Source organism: Osmia bicornis, chromosome 11, assembly GCF_907164935.1.
Source record: "Osmia bicornis bicornis chromosome 11, iOsmBic2.1, whole genome shotgun sequence".
Lineage (NCBI taxonomy): Eukaryota > Metazoa > Arthropoda > Insecta > Hymenoptera > Megachilidae > Osmia > Osmia bicornis.
In genome coordinates, this window is record NC_060226.1 from 1,639,113 (window position 1) to 1,660,438 (window position 21,326).

General features: G+C 42.7%; 3 protein-coding genes across 10 annotated transcripts in view; 1 reads left to right on the forward strand and 2 right to left on the reverse strand.

Moving 5' to 3' along the window:
- Positions 1-8,128, reverse strand: part of LOC114879988 (single Ig IL-1-related receptor-like) — a 61,341-nt gene extending 53,213 nt beyond the window's left edge. For all 4 annotated transcript variants that reach the window (XR_006829896.1, XR_006829894.1, XR_006829895.1 and 1 more), the window contains exon 1: positions 7,155-8,128. Coding sequence is in view for 1 of the 4 variants with exons in the window: in XM_046287847.1 (XP_046143803.1) it covers positions 7,155-7,369 (215 nt within the window). In the remaining 3 variants the exon portion in view is untranslated. The remainder of the gene's footprint in view (positions 1-7,154) is intronic.
- Positions 8,129-8,254: 126 nt separating this feature from the next.
- LOC114880000 (acetylcholinesterase-like) overlaps positions 8,255-21,326 on the forward strand; it is a 38,474-nt gene continuing 25,402 nt past the window's right edge. For 2 of the 5 annotated variants that reach the window (XM_029195518.2, XM_029195516.2), the window contains exons 1-4: positions 8,255-8,438; positions 9,699-9,828; positions 19,733-19,930; positions 20,225-20,480. The gene's annotated coding sequence lies outside the window, so the exon portion shown is untranslated. Of the gene's footprint in view, positions 8,439-9,224; positions 9,627-9,698; positions 9,829-15,027; positions 15,115-19,732; positions 19,931-20,052; positions 20,481-21,326 lie in introns of those variants that run through there. The other 3 variants (XM_046287967.1, XM_029195517.2, XM_029195515.2) reach the window with 3 other exon arrangements.
- On the reverse strand, positions 13,866-17,149 carry LOC114880002. Its single transcript, XM_029195525.2, has 6 exons — positions 17,042-17,149; positions 15,446-15,527; positions 15,185-15,353; positions 14,903-15,094; positions 14,230-14,338; positions 13,866-14,150 (listed from the first exon to the last, which is right to left on the reverse strand). Exons 2-6 carry the CDS (start codon positions 15,522-15,524, stop codon positions 13,953-13,955), a joined length of 747 nt encoding a protein of 248 aa, XP_029051358.1. The 5' UTR covers positions 15,525-15,527; positions 17,042-17,149; the 3' UTR covers positions 13,866-13,952.

The following is a 21,326-nucleotide window of genomic DNA, read 5'->3' on the forward strand; positions in this document are numbered from 1 at the left end:
CGCCGAGTCGAACAGACCGACCCTCCGCCGCAGTGCAGCTGGCTGCATTTACTTTCATTCGAAATAATAAATTGCAACGAACGTCCGATTACAGGCGACCAAGGATTAATAAATTATTGGAAGCAACAGGTTGTGGAAACTGCAATCCACTGTCCTACGACACTTGGATGGTATTACAAGCGCTCCGAACATATCTATAGGTTTTACATCATACAGTATAGAGATAAAAGAAGCTCCTTCGTGTTAATCCTATGATTAACAAGATTATCCAGTTATTCTTTGAGAAAATTCAATGAAATTTTTCCCTGTATTTGTTTCCGTTCCGAGTATCGTTACCGCAATGCTACCACTTTCTCACGGTTTCTCCGTTTTCTTTTCTGTTCCGTGGCCGATTTTCGTGTTCGCAATGTACCGACACGCCTGCTTTAATCTCGCGATTCTAGAGGTGTGCGAGTACTCGTAATTTACAAGCAGAGCTGAACTCGCTTCGATTGTTCGAGCCGAGTCGATCGCTTGAATTTGCCGAGCTACTCGAAATCGACGAACTGTTTGATATAAAAGCGAGCTACTCGAAAAAATCGAACTACTCGAATATTCGAGCCCTTGTGAAACTTCGATTTACGAGGGCTCGAATATTCGAGTAGTTCGTCGATTTCGAGTAGCTCGGCAAATTCAAGCGATCGACTCGGCTCGACCGACCGATCATTGTTCGACTCAAAATTCGAGTACTCGAAAAAATCGAACTACTCGAATATTCGAGCCCTTGTGAAACTTCGATTTACGAGGGCTCGAATATTCGAGTAGTTCGATTTTTTCGAGTAGCTCGGCAAATTCAAGCGATCGACTCGGCTCGACCGACCGATCATTGTTCGACTCGAAATTCGAGTACTCGCACACCTCTACGCGATTCGTTGAAAGGTAGAAAGAACGTTACCGTAGGTCGTAAGACATAGAGCGGTGGGTGCAACATGATTCACTCAGGTTGGAAAAACCAACAATTATTCCGCGGCTTAGAAACGATGATACTCGATAGAGATTCGAGTAACGTAACAAGCTAGTCCGGTACACGTAATCAGTAAATATAGTATCGTGGATTCTGCGGAAAAACAAGAAAAGAGGTAATCGAACGGGAAAGTACTCTTCCCAAGAATAATAACAGGGAAAAGAAATGGGCCCTTTTTCGTAGCTCGCCTCGGACTCCCGAAATCTCAGGGCCGGCCCTGTATAATACTATATTTCCCGATATTCCTGAAAACATATGCGATGGGTGTCGGAGGGTTCGCGTTAAAGGGTTAATCGGCGTGACAGGAAGCAAAGCGGGTTGTCGAGGGATCGAAGCAGCCAATTCTCAGCGACCTAGAATGAAATTTCAGGCTGCCAGAGACTGTCGACTAACTATAAATCGAGGTATTCCAAGAAGCAGCGTCGTCATGATTTTCGACGCGCTTTTCCTCGTAACGCAGAGGAAACGTGATCGCAAATCGCGACGGATGTACGTCAAGGTAAGAAACGATTCTACGAAATGTTCGCCTTTCGATCGCATCCTTAAAACGTTTTGCGCAATTGCTTCGATTTTTCGCAAGAAACTATCGGACCGGATCGAACGGGACCATGACGAATCGTTTCGCAACGCGATTTGCACACCGTTCGAGCAACCGCAGAGACACCGACAAAAACCGTCCTCCAACGAGGAATAACGAAAAGGAAATGGCTTCTAGAACAGGAAGACTTGTTCCGTTCGCTGAATTTGCACTGTTCTTTGAAAACCACGAATTCTCCGCGACAATGATTTAAGATCGACTCTTCGAGCCTCGGATCGTGCAACGAACAGCGACGTTGCATTTGCATCGATAACACCACTCGGAATCCCTTTTTCTCGCTTTCGTAACCGTAACCTTACACGGATGCTGCTACTGCTGTGCTCTACCTTTCCTCTAAATTTAATCGCATCACCAGCGAGTTTGACGCCGGAGAAAATTCGACTCTGCCGCGCCGCTGTTCACGGAAAACCTCTGGAGAAAAGTCGAGCGAAGAAACGGAGCGAACGGGAAAAATTGCGAGGGAGCGTTTACAATTTCAGGATCGAGAAACTTTTGCCCTGCGGGAAATTTAGGCCCTAACGTGCGCGTTTCCTCCACGATTGAAATTCGTCGAACTGCGAGAACGTGACCGCGATTTTTCCCTCCAATTTATCAAAGTCAATGCCCCGTGGAATATTCGAAGCGAATTTCCCGATTATCGATCTTATCGGGAAGAAAATTTACGAGTGGAAGTTTATCGAGCCCGAAATTAGCGACAGCAGGGAAAACGATCCGATTTCGTGTTCGATCGGTGTAGCTGTTTTGTACCGTTCGAACAACGCGTTCGCATGGCGGAGGATAACGATGGTAGTGTGTGGATGGCGAGGGAGAGACAACCGGTCGCGGGGTCGGGGACACGCTTTCGATGTAACGGAAGTCGGTAATCGTTTTGCGGAAAGTCGTTTCCCAGCTGTCCAGGACGTCTCCTTTTCGTGCGTTTTCCAACGACACGCGAGCGTGTTTGCACGCGTTCCACATCCGTTCCGACATACTTTTCCTCTAACTATAATCGCTCGAAACCCTTCCCTTCTCTTTTTTTTTCAAAAGCGGTCGTTAAAAAAATCAGCAGAAAAAGGAACTACCAGTACGTAACAAGTGTACTTGGTAAATTACATATCGCTATGAATGAAATTGCAACTTGTTACCGTTTCATTTGCACATTCCCACGAATACTTGAAACGATCGCTCGAAATCACGACTACGGCCAATAATTTGCGTAAAGTCTCTTGCGTTCTTTTTATTTATTTATTTAGTATAAACCGGTGGGTACCCTTTACATTTTACTAAGGTGTGACAAACACCTCGAGAGACCTAACAATTTTTACCGAAGTTTTCTTTAGTTTATAGATGGTGTTTTCATTTTTTATTTTTATTTTTTTATAACGAATCGAAATAGGAAATGTCGAAACTGCCGGAGGCATGACGGCGGTTCGTATATAAGGGGGCTAGGAAAATTTTTCCAAGGAATAAAGTTGCGACTGCAGGGAGGTTGTAAATGTTGTTAGAGGGCAGAGAGCGTCGCGTCGCGTTCCGTTGTGTCGCGTCGGTTTCGAAGGGCCTCGGGGCCTGGATAATGACAAGTCAGAGAGACAGAACTGTAATTTCAGGTTGGAAAAGGGGACTCTTACCGCGCTCTGCCTCCTCGAGTCTCGTCCGTTCGCAGAACCGCAGAACGCGTTCCAAGACGATTTTCGAAGAGGGAGTATGTAATTCCTAGGATGGTTAAGGCTGTTCGAAGCAGCCCGCCAAATTGACGACTGGCCGGCTCGTCTGATTACGGTTCTCGAAGAACGTTGAATACAAACACGAATACCCAGATTATTCTTTTGCTCGATTTAAGAATCACGGGGTCCGTTTTAACATATACACCGGATGCATCTTTGCAACCCACATCTTTTCGCCAATTCTTCCTTCGGCTATTCCCAACCGATCTTTTCTTACCTTCTCCCTCCCTTTTATTATATCCCCTAATCGAATCGTTTGAACGAAATGAGGAAACTACTCGTCGAATTCCACAGCTTCTTTACGTAGATCACGTTTTATGCCGATAGTACTCGCGTCATTCTTGTAAACGATGAAAATAATTCCGTTTACGCGTATAAATAGCCGATGACAACGGCAAGACGAATGGAACACGTCGCATCAATGCAATTCCCTTTCACTTCTAAACGATCGAAACAATTATACAACGAATTCCCTACATTTCTGATTCGATACCCTCTCTATCCAACGACTTTACAACAAATCACTATGGAACGCGAGCGCCTTTTTACAAACTCCAGACGTTAAATATTAAATAGTTCCCGTACCTGTTCCTGCTACTCGAAAGGATAATTTACGCGTTCCACGTGTCCTTTGTTCCGTGCATGAATTCGACCGCTAATAAAAAGCGTCACTGAAATGTTCGCGCATCGACGAGTTCGCCCTTTGTTCTCGTCGACCATCGGTGCCTTGTTCTCGGAATCGTCATCGACGCGATGCACGCCACGCCGGAAGAAAGAGGGCACAAATCGGCCGCGGTGGAATTCAAATAGCGGGAAAAAAGAGAAGAATGAAAATAAGCTTTTCTCGTCACTCAGGAACAGAGCGCATCGCGATAAGATCGGAATCGGTTTGGAAAACCCGACAGGTAAAGATCGAGGTATGTAGGTAGCTATGGGAATATTTGGAAACTGGTATCGAACGACTGTTTGTCCAAGGTGCAATATGCCGCGGCACGCTTGCGAGGTAAAGAAACGGAACGGGCCGATTTGCTCAGGAAACCTAATCGAGTCTATCCGTCTTTTCGAATTAACGACACGACATCGATGGGAGACCGGCAGAGTCGGACGACCCACGCACGAACATCCGCATAATTTCGTGCGCGTTCATCGCCGACGAGCGGAGCGGCGTGGCGCGGCGTGCTTTAGATGGACACGCTCGATAGAGATGTAACAGGTGTGGACGGGACGGGACGAGTTCATGGCACACGTCCGTTACCCTGGGACTTTTCGAGAACCGCACACCATCTCTATTCCCAACTTCATTTTTTTTCTTTCTTTCTTTTCCCTCTTTTCGTACGAAAAGCGAACGCGTGGAACAAATATACCGTTTGACACCTGGAGAAGCACCGTCGAGGGAGCACAATGGGAACTCGGTAAGGTCCCACTTTGTCCCAAGAATAATAAGGTTCCCGGTGCGGAAGGGATTCGGCAAATCGGCCCGGTCAGCCCCTTCGAGAACGCTTCTCGGAAGCGTTTCTTTGTTGCTTCAGCTCGGGGGCCTCGGTTCGGCTCGGTTCTCGCGGCTTACCGAGGGACAGTCGAACCGTCTCAAACTGCGACCCCCTACAGCGATTTCCATCTCGCACTTCGTACCGTGCTTCTAGATTTATCGCGGAATAAACAAGCGTTTCGTGGAAACGCGTTATTACCCGAGCGAACGGCTCGACTCGGTTCGCCCTCCGCTTCGCTTCAGCCACTGCCTTTCTTCCTCGTTTTTACGAATATCGACCAACAATCGGCTCGTTTGCCACGCTTCGACGACCCTCGTTTTTCTCGGAAACCTGTTACTCTCTCTCTGACAGACCGAACACCATTTCCACAGACAATATAACGCGGACGCGTCGCGTCGCTACACCTATCGGACCTTCTTACCACGTCGACATTCTTTTCTTTTACAAGATGACAAAATAATTCGCATGCTCAAAATCAATTCCATGATCGCAACAAACTATGAAAAACTTAATTATTATTATTGTCGACTATCTATTGCGCTGCGCTTCCTCGTTGTACGTCTCATTGTCTCACATTTATGTACCTTCATATTCTGTACTTATGTTTGCCTAATGTAATGTTTTCAGCAATAATGCAGTATGTACACTCAGTCCCATCGAAGTTGTCGCAGTGAAGTTGGCCACGCATTCACTCACCGACGCGGCGTGAATGAGTTAATGAATTTGTAGCCAACTTCACTGCGACAACTTCGATGGGACTGAGTGTACAATATCAATCATAGTGTCCGTTCGTCTAGTGAAAAAGCACTGACTTTGGAGTCCAAGTTTAACCGCAGCAAATATCATAAATCTAATTATTTAATAAAAGTGTTAAAGTAATTAACATAATCATCTGATAAAAGCTTTCGAATATTCAATAATTTAAAATTCGAATAATTTATTTGAAATTATAAAATACACTAGACGAACGGACACTATGATTGATATTGTACACTGACAAGGGACATTACCCAGTCGACACACGCCGATTTTGATGCCCTTTGAGTATGATATAGAACTCAAAAAAATATTTGACACGTATTTTTTTTATCGGCAATCGTACATGCTGAAAGGATGAAAAAAAATGACAAAAATAGATTATTTTTCAATATATTTTTTAAACAAATAAATTTATCAAAAATGTGGCTACATAGAAAAATTTGCTGTTCGAAAACACGCAAATTCCATTTTGAATTTTTCGCCTACAACTAATAGTTCCTGAGATATTCAAGAAAATATGTTTTGCAACCCCAACTTTGAGGGTTATTTTCACCCCTTCAGCATGGACGATTGCCGATTTAAAAAAATACGTGCCATATATTTTTTTCAGTTCTATATCATACTCAAAGGGCATCAAAATCGGCGTGTGTCGATTGGGTAATGTCCCTTGTGAGTTGCATTGAACTTATCGCAGTGAAGTTGGCTACAAATTCACTAACGCTATCACAGTGGATGTGTAGTGAATTTGTAGCCAACTTCACTGCGACAAGTTCAATGCAATTGTACCTTATATGCGCGAAGGTTGTTGTTATTAATATTATTATTATTGTTTTATTAAAATTTGTATTAAAGGGTTTATTCCCGTTTAGTAAAATAAACAAAAAAATTGTGAACCGTTGTAATTCAATAGACATCTTCCTAAACTCAATTGGAATTACTAGAAGCAAACTTCGAACCCACTTTCAGCAAGCATTAGTCACTCTCTAACACCTAAATTCCAGCACATATTTTATATCGCACTATTTTCCTAGTATTATATCATTACACTATTATAGTGTCCATACAAAACAAAAAATTCTATTAACCACTTATAAAATGGCCATGCCCGTATATTCTAATAAATAAATAAATAATAATGTATTTATTATAAGACAGGGAATATTGCACAATGTAAACGAATTCGCGGAATCATATCGACAAATTGGTTCGAAATCGTGAGTCAGGCGATCGAAATGAAAACAGGGAAAATTCCGGCGGCGAGACTACGCGTTGTCTCCCGCCGACGCGACGTCGAGCTCGAAAATGGAAATAGGCCGTACGGCATGGAGTAACGGAGTAAACGTATTAATTATATACTCGAATCGAGCAGACGCGTCGCGTCGTTTAACCTTCGTTCGTCTTTCGAAACAAATGCACGTTCTAACGCGTATTTTACATCGACTATGTCTATCTTCCGGCCGCTTCCTTCTCCTTTTCTAACTAACGAACCATCTGTTCTTACTCGTCGACTCCGGAATCCGGCAAGGAAAAAAGAAACCGAACGTTTCTTGGACGAGCGAAGGTTACGCTGCGAAACGAGAGAAAAAGAAACTGTCACTCACCATTCGATGCTCCTGTATCCTCGTAGACAGCAATGGAGGGCTTTGAACGCACCGATGTTTCCGTACTCGGTCGTCACCACTTCCTTCGTGAACCTCAAGCCGCCAGGTAAATTGTCGAATTTGTGCATCGAACAGTAGTCCTTCAGTTCGTTCGCTCGACATATCGCAGTCAACACGGACAGAACGATCAGGAGGCTATATTCCGTCGGTGTCATTTTCAATATTCGCGACGCGATACCGAAGTAATCACCAAGTTCGATGAGAACGCTTCACAGTCCGCACTTTTCGAACGAAAGAACCGCCATGACCGGATCCACGAGAAGGTTATGTCCCCACGGTTCGCGGCAGCTTTTTCCACGAAAGAGAGAAACGATCTTTCCCTCGCCCGGTCGGCGCTTAGTTAACCTTCAAAGAGGTACACGAAGACTCCCGTTCGTGTACGAACGGGTAAGCTTAACCGATCCACTCTGATATTTGTCGTCAAACAGAAACTCTTCGTCCTGCTTGGGAGTCTGCGTGTTTACTCGGGATTTCAAATACCACTCGTCGCGCGTCTTTCTCGTGTCAACCGATAAACCAACCGCTTAACCGTTCAGTCACCTTCCACAAAAGTCATTCTCTTCTCGCGATCTCTCTTCGACGAACTTTGCCACCACTCCGAACGGACGCTAACAGATTTCGAGAAAAATCATAGACGTGTCCGAACGCGTTTTCTCGTTGCAACGTTTACGTTACTCGCAACGCATCGTGGGACTACGGTGTGTTTTCAAAAGCGTCGCGTTGTTGCGTCATCGACCGACACCAGCACGATATTACGGTCGAAAAAGCAATAAAAATTATCGAGGAAGATTTCTCCGATGAGAATAATAAGCACCAACAGATAGGAAAACAGTGGCAATAAATTCGTAACTGTACATTCACCAAAAACTGACGTTTCACGTACGCGCGATACACACAGTACGAAGGTCGGCGGCTTACTGTCAGCCCATCGCTCCGAAAACCTCCGTAGGCCGCCGATTTAAAACGAACCGCCTGTTGCCTCGTGTTCGCTCGGCCGCCCTCGGCCATCTTCGGTCTTTCTCGGCGGGATACCTACACGCCGGTACGGTCGCACGAATCTGTGACTTGTCGTTCTCCCGTCAAAGTTATACTTAATCGTCATCTTTTTCTTCAATTTTTGTTTTAATTCTTAGTACGTAGTGCACGAGACGACGATTTGCGACAGTAGTGTTGTTTGCAAGCTGATGGTGAATAGGAATCTAAATCGACCAACTGTCAAGAAAGGTAAGAGTTGGAAATTTTGAGCGTGGCTTTCTCTTATTGCGTGTGATCAAAAAATGCATAACCAATTCTCGTACGTTTGTGTAGTTTACTTTCGATATTTATTTACTTATTATTGATTCGTAACGGGGAAAGTTGGATTGCATTGGAAATTGGTAAAAGTAACGACGATTAACTTTCAAAACAGAGTAACTATTCTGGTACGACTGTACGGTACATTCCATAACGTCAGAAAAAAAAACATTTCTCTATTTACCGATGACATCGGTATTCTTTTGACATGGCTTATTCTACATTATGATTTATAAAATTTCAAAATTAACTTGAAACCGTGTTCGTCGAGTACGGTTTGAGGTTACAGTTAGTCAGCCATTAATCACGTTGAATTCAAGATGGCGGCTCTTCGAATTTTTGATAGCACAGTCGTCGTGAAAAGATAAGTTCAACGATCTTTTATCGATCTCATCGATTTTTAAGAAAAAAGCATGTAGTTGAGAAAACTAAGGGACTAGTTAAACGACGAGTTCTCGCGTGTATTTGTTTTGCTTTTACTCCTCGTTTAAGGGTAAACGATTCGTGCGGCGAGTATGTGTATGCACGGAGAAAAACAAATAACCAAGGAATATACGTATTTTTCGACATAACATAACGAGATACTTGGGAAGATGCATCAACCAAGCCGGCACGTGATCAGAGTAATCAGGATACGTATTCGGTTTCGAAAAAACTTTGATTAAAGCGTACGACGCTTTCTGCGAACTCGATAAACTTCGAATTCATGTACATAAGTGTATATGTATTTAACCACGCCACGAACAGATAACTTTAGCGGATAAGATTCTATTCAAGGCAATCGGGCCGTCCGATATTGTTCGTCGAATTCGTTTGTGTCGTGGTTGTTTAAAGTACTTACAACCTTCTCGATATTTCAACTGTTCGTGACGTTAAATCAATAATGGTAATCGAAGAAAACGACGCGGCGCGTTTCAATAAAAGTTGAAGATAATTTACGATAAAGTAGCGAGCAAACTCGGTGTGTCCAGTATCGCCTAAAATTGCTGTTTTTACTCCTCGTTGATCCTCGCGTTCGTCGTGCTCTATTTCTGCGGCTTAATCTTTATTATCCTCGTTATCGTCTTTACGTTTCTTCTTTTTTTTTTCCCGCTCACATTTCCAAACGACTTCTGCACGGTTCGTATTCTCTGTATCGCAACGACGTACGGTGTCTCATTTTTACTTTCTCTCTTGGCAATGTTGTTTCAGGTTATCAAACTCGATTCCTTGGAAGCCGTACCCGGTGCCGCTCTCATTATCCAGTTTCGAATATTTCTCGGTTGCATTGCTCACCGTCCCATGATTTGATCATCGACGAACACAACGACGGATGCTCTTGGTACGTTCACTGTTGGACTCGGCCGGTCGGTCCCGGTCAGCTCGCAGCTCCCGCCGGCTCCGCTGACTTGCATTCTGGGAATTCGAGTATGCGGTCGGTCGTTTCGTGTCGTGTGGCAACGATTATGCCGGATGATGATCGTAGTCAGAGCCATGTTCACGTGTATACAACCGCCACACATGCGAGAAACTTTTATGCCTGCCGACGATCAGCGCAACTCCTCGTAGAACCAGTTTCTTTTCCGCTTATTCCTTTGAAAACGAAGGGCTCGATGGTGTATCACCTTTCTCTTCGAGTATGTAACAGTCTTAACAACGATCATTCGAAAGAATCGATGTCGCGTCATCCTCGAATCAATCTGGTTAGATCGATGGATCGTTGGCTCGATCGACGCTTCACTGTACCCGCGTGTCGTTTATCTACTCCTCTTGATCGTTGCGCGGGCTTTGTCAGAAATTGAAATTTCGATAAATTTCTTTATTTACAAATCGACGTGTATCGAGCAGTCTACTCGGTCGTTTTGCAGAGAATAATTATCGAGTCACCCCTCGAACCGAGCTTCACAGAACAGTCGTGTTATCAATTAGAGTTCCGAGATCACAGTGTACGTAACGAAATTAATCTTCCCTTAATTAATGGCGTTAAGACGCATTCAGCCGTCGAGGCGGTACGAGTTTCCTGATTAAGACGACGATACGCGTTCTTAGAAGCGACATCGAAGGAACCGAGAATGGCCAGCGTGACCGGCACGCTTTATTGAAATCTTGTACAATTAAAGCTGGTACAAGTGCTGTGCGCCTGGTGTCGACATCGATTCCGAGGGGTCACGATACCGCTCTATTTTATTCTAACCCGGTTGTAAGGTGGATTTCGTTCCCGTTCCAAACGATACCCCTTAATTGTAAATACAAACCAGTGGTTCGCGATAGAATCATAACTTTTAATGGAGTAATTGAAAAGCGAATAGGTACCGCTTGGAAGTGAAATTACACTGGTAATTTGAAATATCAAACCGAAGCCGTAAGATGGTGGTACCCGCATAAACGTTCAACTTTGAACTGTTTAGGAAGAAACACGGTTCAGATATTTATTTGTTAATAAACGGGATTTAAGAAAAATAATTTAAAACAAAAACGGCATACAGAAATCTGGTGTGACTGCAATAAATTAGGCAAAACATAGAAAGATAAGCAAGATAAGAAATGGTTTTCGTAGCGAAAAATTTGCGACTTTCGAGGAAATTGGTAGGAAGTTTATCGTTACCCTTTTCGCAAGAGGATAATGAGAAAGGGCGAGTAGATAGAGTAAGGCAGGTCATGGTAAAGGCGGCAAAGCGTTTTCACGCGTGTTGGAGAAGCGACCGCGAACCTTTGTCCTCGCGTATATCTTTGTGTCGCGGCACGATATCGACGTTTCAGCGGAAATGAGAAACGCCTGGCGGTATGTTGGCCGTTTTCCTCGCTTTACCGAGAATCCGTAATTACACGGCACACACGCCACTTACAAGCGTTCTCGGTCTGCACATACCGGGTGTCAAGCGGTCGTACCGTCGTTGGAAAAAAGAAGCCGCTGTTACGAGATTAGTCCTTAGACGGCTTGGATCGTTTTTACTTTCGTGAGATTCACAGGTGTCCCACGGACGGTAGCCGTTTCGCTTATTCGACCGAGCGGACCTCTGTAATTGTCAGCTGTCCGTTCCGTCGTGTCACCTCGCCTCCACTTGTCTCACCTCGCCTTACCTTCCCATCCTTTGTTTATTTCCCGCTCCACTACCCGACCGGTTTCCTTCGAAACATTACAATTTCTTTTCACGACACTTTTCGCCCTACTCGAGCAAAGTTTCGCATTTCATTCTACGCTCCACTTCAGCCTTTGCCAGCCAACTAGTTTTTTCAAGTTTCACAGTGGATCTTTTGAAAAATTAAATAACGAACTTCAACCTTTAACGAATGTTAGAAAATGAATCTTAGAACCCCGTTAAGAATCCATTGGTAGCCAAATGGGAGTTAACGGCCTTAGCCACTTGGGCCATACCGGTACCCGTAAGATCACCGAAGTCAAGCTAAGTGGGCACGGTTTCGCCAAAAGATGGGTTACCGTGTGCTGTTGGCAAAACGATACACGCACGCACACACACATATGGACTAAAAAAAAGTATGGAGTACAGAAAGTAAAAATATGGAATGATAAACTCATAGAATGAAAAGTACGGAAAATGTAAGACAAAGCAAATTCAAAAATGCGCGGAGTTCAAAAATCCATAGGCGCGTGGACGATAGGGTTCGTTGGGCAACAAGAGGGTAGAAAAGCCCCAAAACGCGCGCCGGCCCTGTAAGGGCGAAATTAGTGATAGTGATAGTAGCCGAATGGTCAAAGAAAAGGACCAAGAGTCGAGAATGTTGCGTGTGCTCGTACGCGATATTAGGAGCATACATATCCGAGTACGTAAAACACGGCCTCGTCGTGATAGCGTAGCGTTACGTTAATCGCATTACATCAGCTCGTTTCTAGGAAAAATTGTGCTGGAACGGTGTACGGAGAAGCAGTCGCGAAACGGACGAATCGCGCGTTTAACCGTGAGAAGACGATCCCGCGTTGACCTCGTTTCTATTTTTTTTTTTTTTCTTATTCAACTTGCCAAACTCGATTAAACCACTGGCAAATCTAACCGAGTGAAAATTCTTCGAAGAAAGAGGTCGGACCTTTCTTAGCGAAATTCGATATTGAAGATCCGAGATTTATCGGTATACGAAACGTGTTTATCGAACTGACACTTGTTGCTCTAGTCAGATATCGACAATTTATAGATAGCAGAAATTTTCGTTGGAATTTTAAACGAAACTTAACTTCCAACCGGCGACGAGAAGTTTTACTAGGTCGAAAAGAAATTTATCGTTGCTCCGTTTCCTTGAGCCTTGAATTTATCTTTCTCGGTGCATCGGTTTCCCATCGATTTTCCGGCTAATTACGTTGGCTAAAAGTGCATCCCGGATCAAGAGGATTTTACGTGAATTAATCGAGGATAGCAACGAGACAATGAAACAATCGAACCGATATCGTAGACAAGGAAATCTACCCCGTTTTTTCTTTTCCTTTTTAACCGACTTCGAAAAGGAGGAGGTTACTCAATTCGATTAGTATGTTTTTTTTTCTGTGTATGTTCAACGAGGACTCCGAGATGGATGGACCAATCGGAACGAAACGTTTTGCATCTTGTAGGATGTCTTCCGATTGGTCCCATTGAAAAAAAATTTTTCATTTTTTCATTGTTATTGCAAAATGCAGGAAGCTTTAATCTCAAGATTGGACGATTTCAATGACCTTTTAATATGTTGTCGGGGGCATGATTCTGAACAACTGTTTCATTATGCATAATTAATGGGAAGTTTTAGTTTCCGAGATATTCGTGAAAAACTATTGTTACTACTACATACTTCTACCGATGTATTTACTGTTTCTATATACATATGTATATTCTGCAAGGCATGCACCGATTGCGATGAAACCTTTCGCATTTAATCAGAGATATTTTCGCGATGATCCCACTTGCAAAAATGTATGGGACTTGTTATCGTTAATTAACCAATAAGAACTGCTCGTTCCATTAAAAAGTGTGAAATAAAATAATTTTTAAGAAAAAATACAACCGACTTCGAAATGCACTAAAAAATATTAGTAACAGCTATTAATAAAACCTATTTACTCGTTAAATAGTATACTAAATACGTTGCAACCTTTTTGAAGGCGGAGCAAAATTAAAAACTTCTCTTCTACTAGGAAGATCCTAGTTCAGGCGTCGACAACCTATCAAATTGTTATTGGTAGCATCGTATATTCGGGTATCTTTAATTTTGCACCGCCTTCGAAAAGGTTGAAATGTATTTAGTACACTATTTAACGAGTAAATGGGTTTTATTAATAGCAGTTGGGTATTTGTATAAATGAAGTAGAAATTATTTCATATTTTTTAGTGCATTTCGAAGTCGATTGTATTTTTTGTGAAAAATTATTTTATTAAAGATCGATTAGGTACACAGTTGAAAGCAGAAAATTAAATCTTTATTTTAAAATCGCGTTACAATCGAGAAACAGAAGCCTAGAAGAGCTAATTCATTAATTGCCAATTAATTTTTAACCATATTCAAGAAATCCTTAAGTGTAAAGTGCTGAAGATACTTGTTCAACATATTGATAATTTTTGGATTACTGATATGAGACACTTCCTTCTGATGATCTTCGATCCATTTGGGCATCGAGTTGGTTATTTTTATTGTTGCCAACATGGATTTCTCCTCGTTATCGTATAATCCGGTGATTTTGAACTGTGTACATTTGAAAACAGCAAACATGTCAATCGAATTTCGGGTCTGTAACGTTCGAAAAATGACCAACAATACTTACAGCAAATTGTTTTAAATGAACTTGGGACGACAGAGTCGATACGGCCATTTTTCCATTCTTTTCGGCCAGTTTCGTGTTCACCGTCACCTGAAGATCTCTGATGACGAGTCTAAAAATGAAAGAATTCGTTGTACATTTCTGAAGCTAGTACGGGTTGAGGGCGGATTGATAAATCGATGAGAAATCGCGTTACAGAGACCTAGGGAAGGAATCGACGATACTGGGTCTTGGTAACACTGTTTTACTAACGCCAGGGAGCTACAGAACCGACTGTGATCGCGTTTCGAATCGTATACCCTGTGCCAAGGATGGCACGTTTCAACAGCTGATGCAGAGATGCTGTTGCATGCTCGTATCCCGCTTTGTTTCAGGAATTTAAATAACTTGCCGATTAATTTTCAAAGTTCAGCCACGTTAACCCTTTCGCTGCCACGGTGGTCCCATGGGACCAGCGCTTGTCTCTTTCATTTGGGCCATGGTGACCGCCACTAAGAAAAGTGTGCTATTGGCAAGATTATACCGTTATTTTAATATATTTCGCAGTTCTTTGCCATTATAAAATGTTCAATATGAAATTTCTGGCCCATTAGTGCAAGTTCAAAAATTCGTGTGGCAGCGAAAGGGTTGATACGAAATAATTTGCAGCAAACTGATTGCAGAAAGAGAAGCTTACCCAACGGCTCCTTTCCCCCAGAAGGAAGTATTGTTGGCGGTTTTTCCTGTTACGCTGTAATTAGCGGCGATCGAGATTTGATCCCACAGAAGACTGACGTCGGCTGTGAGTTTGCTCGATGAAAAATCAGCCTTCTTTACATGATAATTGGACATACCAGCTGCGCGGATATTCGTCAATTTTCCTTTCACTCTGTTTACGAGAAATTCAAGGTAAGTCGATTTACGATTCAATTTAATTATCTTTCACACCGATATTACTCGAATGCAAAAGCGTACTGACGTGATAAGCTCGTTGTTGTTTATGCTCATTTGACTTTGTGTGAAAGGATCGAGCTTCGGGACGCCGGTTTTCGAATCCCCGGTTTGCATGGTATGCTTGAATCTCTGGAGGAATCCTGTCAGTCCACCATTTTCCTTTTCATTGGCATACACCTCCATCTCGATGGGTACTTGAAGAGAGAAAAAAAGAAATGAACGTTCGCTTATGATTCTAGAGCTTGATTTCAACACGATGGAAGATGAAGAGCTGGAACATGCTTACGATCCATGTCGATCGTGTCGGGCACGAATGCCTGACAGGAGATCAACGTAATAGCCAGTATCACCACGGAGAAGTACATTTTCTGAAAATGAAAAGAAATAGATAAATTTTGTTGATTACACTACTGTACGCGATCGATCGACCCACTTTGACAACAAATGTTTATCGCGGAGTTTCGCGATACAGCACAAACATATCCGAAATCGCAATACGATCAATCGTGGCTAATTCTAGTTGCTGTTCAATCTCCAATTTATTGTTTGCTAATCGCATGCCGATCGGTTCAACATCTGCTGCGTATCTCGCTCGGCACATGCGGGGGACAGATCTCCCAAGTTATTATTATTATTTATTGTACAGGCATTTGCCCATTCATACATATACATAAATATACACGAATATAGAACTCGCTTCAGTTCTTTACTGAAATAATATGCTGAGTTTAGTCTTGGTGCCGGTAGTGTCATTAAAGATGTCTAAAGAAAATTGGTAAGAATTTACCGCATGTCCGAAACCTGAGGTATATCGGCATGGTAGAAATAAGCTACAAGGCCTGACGCAAGGCAAGGGTTAACCTCAGGAGTACTTCTTCTATGCTCAAGAGTCAGTATGTTGAACCGAGTAATGATTTCGTCCTAATTGTGATCAAATCTGCCCATTGGATGGTCAGTCCTAATGGAAAGGAACCGTAAAAATCTGTGCTGCGCCCTTTCAAGAACATCAACATGCCTGCGTAAGCTAGGAGCCCATATGACGGAGGCATATTCAAAGCAGGAAGGAATAAAAGAGTGATACAATAATAATAACGTGCGTGTGCTATGGAAATATAAGCACGAGCGCCTCAGGAATCCAATCATCCTAGATGACCAGTACAATATCAATCATAGTGTCCGTTCGTCTAATGTATTTTGTAATTTCAAATAAATTATTGAATATTCTAAAGCTTTTATCAGATGATCATATTAATTATTTTAACGCTTTTATTAAATAATTAGATTTATGATATTTGCTGCGGCTAAACTTGGACTCCAAAGTCAGTGGTTTTTCACTAAACGAACGGACATTATGAGTGACTCCCAGGTCTCTGACAGAATCAGAGGAAGTAAGAATAGAGCTATAAAGCTCGATGGAAGCGCATGACAGAGCACTTATTAACATTTAAAGACATATGATTGGAATTGTACCAAGGTTCTAAGCTGTGTATGTTAAATGGTTTTTCACCAACAATTTTCATAATCCGCTTTTTTGAGCCGTAAGCAATATGCCAGTCGATTGTCTGGAAATTTCGATTTACAACATCAGTGATTCTTATTACGTCCCAGCAACGACCTTAGAATCACGGCGAACCATTTCGTAAAACGTTACAACGTGTCTCGCGGTTAATTGCGTGGAAATAGGCAGACCGAGATTGCTTTTGGCAACTTTTAACCAGTCGAGTTGTAGCAACTGTTTAAACGATCGTTAAAATCTTTCACAATGTTGCGAAATAAAAATTTGAAACAACGAACCGTAAAGATCCTATCACGTGGCACGATTGATCGAATAACTATTGAAAGTTGTCGAGTTTCTAAGAATTGAAAAATGAAAAGTACTCACGATTTCGAACGAGAAACGCAATTACGATACTACTTCGAACACTGTCTCTCGTTCGTGAATAGTCTCTTATATACTAGAACAGCTATCGTCCACCAGAATGGTAAGATTCTGTTATCTGAAGCAACTTATTGATCGTGTTTGATCGTCCGACCAACGAGACGAAAAATCAGTAAACAGGTACTCGAAGTTACGTCGTTCTCTTTTGCACTCTTTAACGAGATAATAACCAATAACTACACGAACAGCAAGTGTACACACAAGTGTACACGAGCAATAGTAGTAGAGATGCTAGAGTATGTGTGTCATGCATCGCATTTGTGTTGATGAATAGTGTTTAAGGGGTTACGCCTTTGGGATCGGGTAACTTTCAAGATTTCTTTTTGCCGTTCTAATAAATATTTACTATGAAGTGAAATATACCATCAAATAATACATGTTTTAAAGTAGTTTCAAGATTTTTTTAAAAGTAAAATGTTAAATAATGGGACGCCTTTTTCTCGAGATCGCCTGCGGTGGCCACGATATCTTCCAAACCGTTTATTTGAAATCAAAACCAAAGAAGATTGAGTTAGTATATTGTATTGTTAAAGGCCTGAACGAAGAATTTTTAATTCCGTTGAAAAAATTGTTTTTTATTGCAAAGAAAAAATTTGACCACTTCAAAAACCGGATTTTTCAGTAAAAATCAAAATTTCGCAAAACCCTTCGTTCAAGACCTTAACAATACAATATACTAACTCGATCTTCTTTGGTTCTGATTTCAAATAATCGGTTTGGAAGATATCGTGGCTACCGCAAGAAAAGGGCGTATTTTCCGCATTGTTTAACATTTTACTTTTTAAAAAATCTTAGAACTACTTTAAAAATGGTATATTTCACTTCATAGTAAATATTTACTAGAACGGCAAGAAAAATCTTGAAAATTACGTCATTTCCCTGATCCCAATTAGGCGTGCATTATTATGACTGGAGAAACGTGGTTGATATGTTTGATATCGAATATTTATCGCGGAGATTCGCAAAAGGTCCAAATAAACTTTTAATCGAGGTGCCATTTTACTCGCAATGGAATCTGCAATTTATCGTTTATTAAATAAGGAAAAATCTTTTGATGTATCTACGTTAATATACATTGTCGATTGACAATACATTATTTCTGCTGGCTAAAAACGTTTATTTACAGTTCGCCGAGATATTTACAAAGTTATAAAAATTGCAATAAGATTTAAAACACTTGATGCTCTTTATTAAACGCGTAACGGTCGATTAAGCATCCTTAGAGCTGCGGTGAACCGTTCGGTAAAGCGTTTCAACGTATGTCTTGTGGTTAATTGCGCGAAAACAAACAGACCGGGATTGTTTTTGGCAGCTTTCAGCCGGTAGAGTTGTAGCAAGTGTTTAAATTACCGTTCTATTGTACCGAATGTATTGTACCTTCTCTGTTCTCTGAATAAATCGTGTCCGCGTTACCAGTGGACTCGAGTCCTTTGAATTCTACGAAACGTAAAATTCAAAAGAAGAATCGCAAAAATTTTATTACTAGTCACGATCAATCGATTACGCAACGATCGAAGACATTTCACGTCTATTCTAAGATGTTTTCTGGGAAACGAGTTATCGAACACGTTTGGCGAGTTATCATCGCATCCAGTGTGAAAGTCAATTAACGAACACTCGTAATTATCTTACACTGTAAGCTCTGTAGGAGGAGAGTGGTAATAACGAGTGTCGTCGTCGATGACCGACGCGACGTTACGAATTTAATTCTTTGCGCTTCGTTGGCGCTTTTATGCATTCAGCTATTCAACCTCTATTTATATCGATACAAAGTAAATAATTAACCCTTTTTTTTTATTTTCACAACCATCATCACGAAAATAGCTTAGACCGCTGGTCGATCGTATTGGAAAATTCTTGTAGCGCATAGGGTTAACACAGTCGAATAATTAAGAAAAGAACGAAGATAGGGAAGAATTCGTTGATACGTACGTTCTACTGTTTCTAGCGTACCAGTTATCGTGCTAATTGTTACGAGAAGAAAGTTAATTACTCGTCGCAGCTGTCCGTTCGAATGCTCGTTCCGGCGCGGCGATTCCGACTTCGAAATTGAATTAAACCGCTACCTGGACCGTGTAAAGTAACAAAACGTAGACCAGCGGTAATTGTTTAAACAGCGACGAGCGAACCGTGAATTTCCATAAATCCGAAAAGTCTGTTTTCGCTGGCCATGAAATTCGCCGGGTGTATCGATCGTCATGGCGTAAATACTCGGTTATTGGAAGGCTGAAATCGGAGCAAACGAGAACGAAGGATACGGGATGAGGTTGTAAGCCGGCGAATAAACTACGATATCGATGGGTAGTAAGTCGCGAAAGGGATATAAGGCGCGATGGGAAAAGGAAAAGAAACAGCGAGAATATCGCGGGATGGCGGGCTGCGGGAGTACATAGATAGTAAGGGAAAAAGTAGCAACCGGGGGCTTCGATGCACTCCCGTTCGCCAGATTAGCGAAGAAAAATGGCGAGAAATGGAGAAGCGGGTTCGCGAAACGAACCCTGTAAATTTCTTTGCCACATTAGCCCTACTAACACACCCTGCCACTCGTAAATAAACGGTGTCGTCGCAGACGCGAGGAAATCTACGGAAAAATTCATTTCGACGTTTCTAATAATTTTCAATTATTCTTTGCAGACAGTTCGGGAAAGATTGAAACGTTCGTACGGAAAAGGATCTAGGGGATGGAATAGGGTGACGATGATAAAATAATCGAAGACTATCCGTGGACTAGCGGTTGAAGAAGAAAAAGAAGAAGAAGGAAGAAAGGAAGGGAAAAGAGAAAAGCGAGAGGGAAGAAGAGACAGAAGGTGAAAGAGGGGAAGGACTAGGAGGGTGAGTGTTAGAGAAGGAGGCTGAGCGGAGAACGAGAGGGTAAGAGTGGGGTGAAAGCAAGAGGGGATGCCAGGCCAGTTCACCCTTACTAGCTACGGCTCGACTCGTCAGTGCGGCCTGAACGGTTAACCGGCCTACTTGTTTTTCGCACGGTTGTTTCCACTTACTCATTTCGTTCTTCCAAGTTGCGTCTTAGCCTTCGTCTTCGTTTTACCGATCGTTCCTAAACAATCTGCGACCTCGTCACCGAGGATCAGCAGTTCCGTAAAATTGAAAAACGATTATCGTTCGCAGAACCAAAGAGGATCGTTCCACGGTGAGAGATCTTGGTCCATCGTCCGCGTCTCGGTGTTTAACATTGCCCACCGAGTAAATTTCACCGAGTCGACGTCGATGCAGAGACGTTGAACGGAGGGATAAAACGAGGGAAGAAGAGAGACGAGCGATTTTCCAGCTGGACACGTCGCGATTCGCCGTTTCATCGTGGTCGTCGTCGAGCTGGACCCAGGTGCAGGAGAAGCGGCGACGGTGCACGCTCTCCCAGAGATTCGTAAGTGTTTCCTCGCTATATGGTACAGTCTTGTTTGTAAAATTTTCACGATGGACGGTCGACTGACCGAGATTCCGGAGCAAGCTGCGTCACTTCCGGCCGGCACGGTTTTTCAGCGGCTATTACCTCGGCGAATACGCTCGCCGCGGGTAAGAGGGTAACTTGTTTCCAACAGGGCTAACGCTCGAAAGAGATCGATCCTTGCGCCACGTTTCCTACGACCCGTACAAACGGTCCAGATGAGAAAAGCAATCGAAAGGATTGCTGCAGCGCGTCTCGTCCGCGTTCCCTTCGCCGACCACTAATTAAACAGAGGTATACCAGAGGTCTTTGATGTTACTCGGGGGACAGAATCTGCACGCTCCGTTTCTCTTCTGGCCTTCTGGCCGTCTGGCGTTCGTTGCGCATCCGACCAGCGATGCTCGTGGACATTACTCTTTTGCTAAACGATTTTCCCGCTTACAGACTATCTTTCATTCTTATTCGTTGCAGAAAATTAGCTATCGGGGAACTTTTGGTAAAGAGACGGAATCGATTTCGAGCAAAGATTAGTCGGCAATAGTCCTATTAGTCCGCGTGAATTACGAGGACAGAACTGCCGGATCGACGATAACATCACCGAGAACGGACATACTATATAGGTTGGTGGCACGGATTAATGGCAGGATAGGTCTGCCAAGTCCGGCAATAAATTTCGATAGGCTTAAGCTGGCTGGATAGAGCGGAGGAGGGCTCGACCCCTATGAAATTTCCATTTCTTCTTCTTTCTCTCTCTTGGTTCACGACAGCTTTCCTGTCTGTCGCGATGCACACATAGGGCGCATAGAAAGGGAGGAGAGCGATGAA

Coding starts and splice junctions, on each gene's coding strand:
- LOC114880002 (XM_029195525.2), bottom strand. CDS start 15,524: ATGTACTTCTCCGTGGTGATACTGGCTATTACGTTGATCTCCTGTCAG. Junction 15,354..15,445: donor CGACACGATCGACATGGATC/GTAAGCATGTTC, acceptor TCTCTCTTCAAG/TACCCATCGAGATGGAGGTG. Junction 14,151..14,229: donor TTCATTTAAAACAATTTGCT/GTAAGTATTGTT, acceptor AAATGTACACAG/TTCAAAATCACCGGATTATA.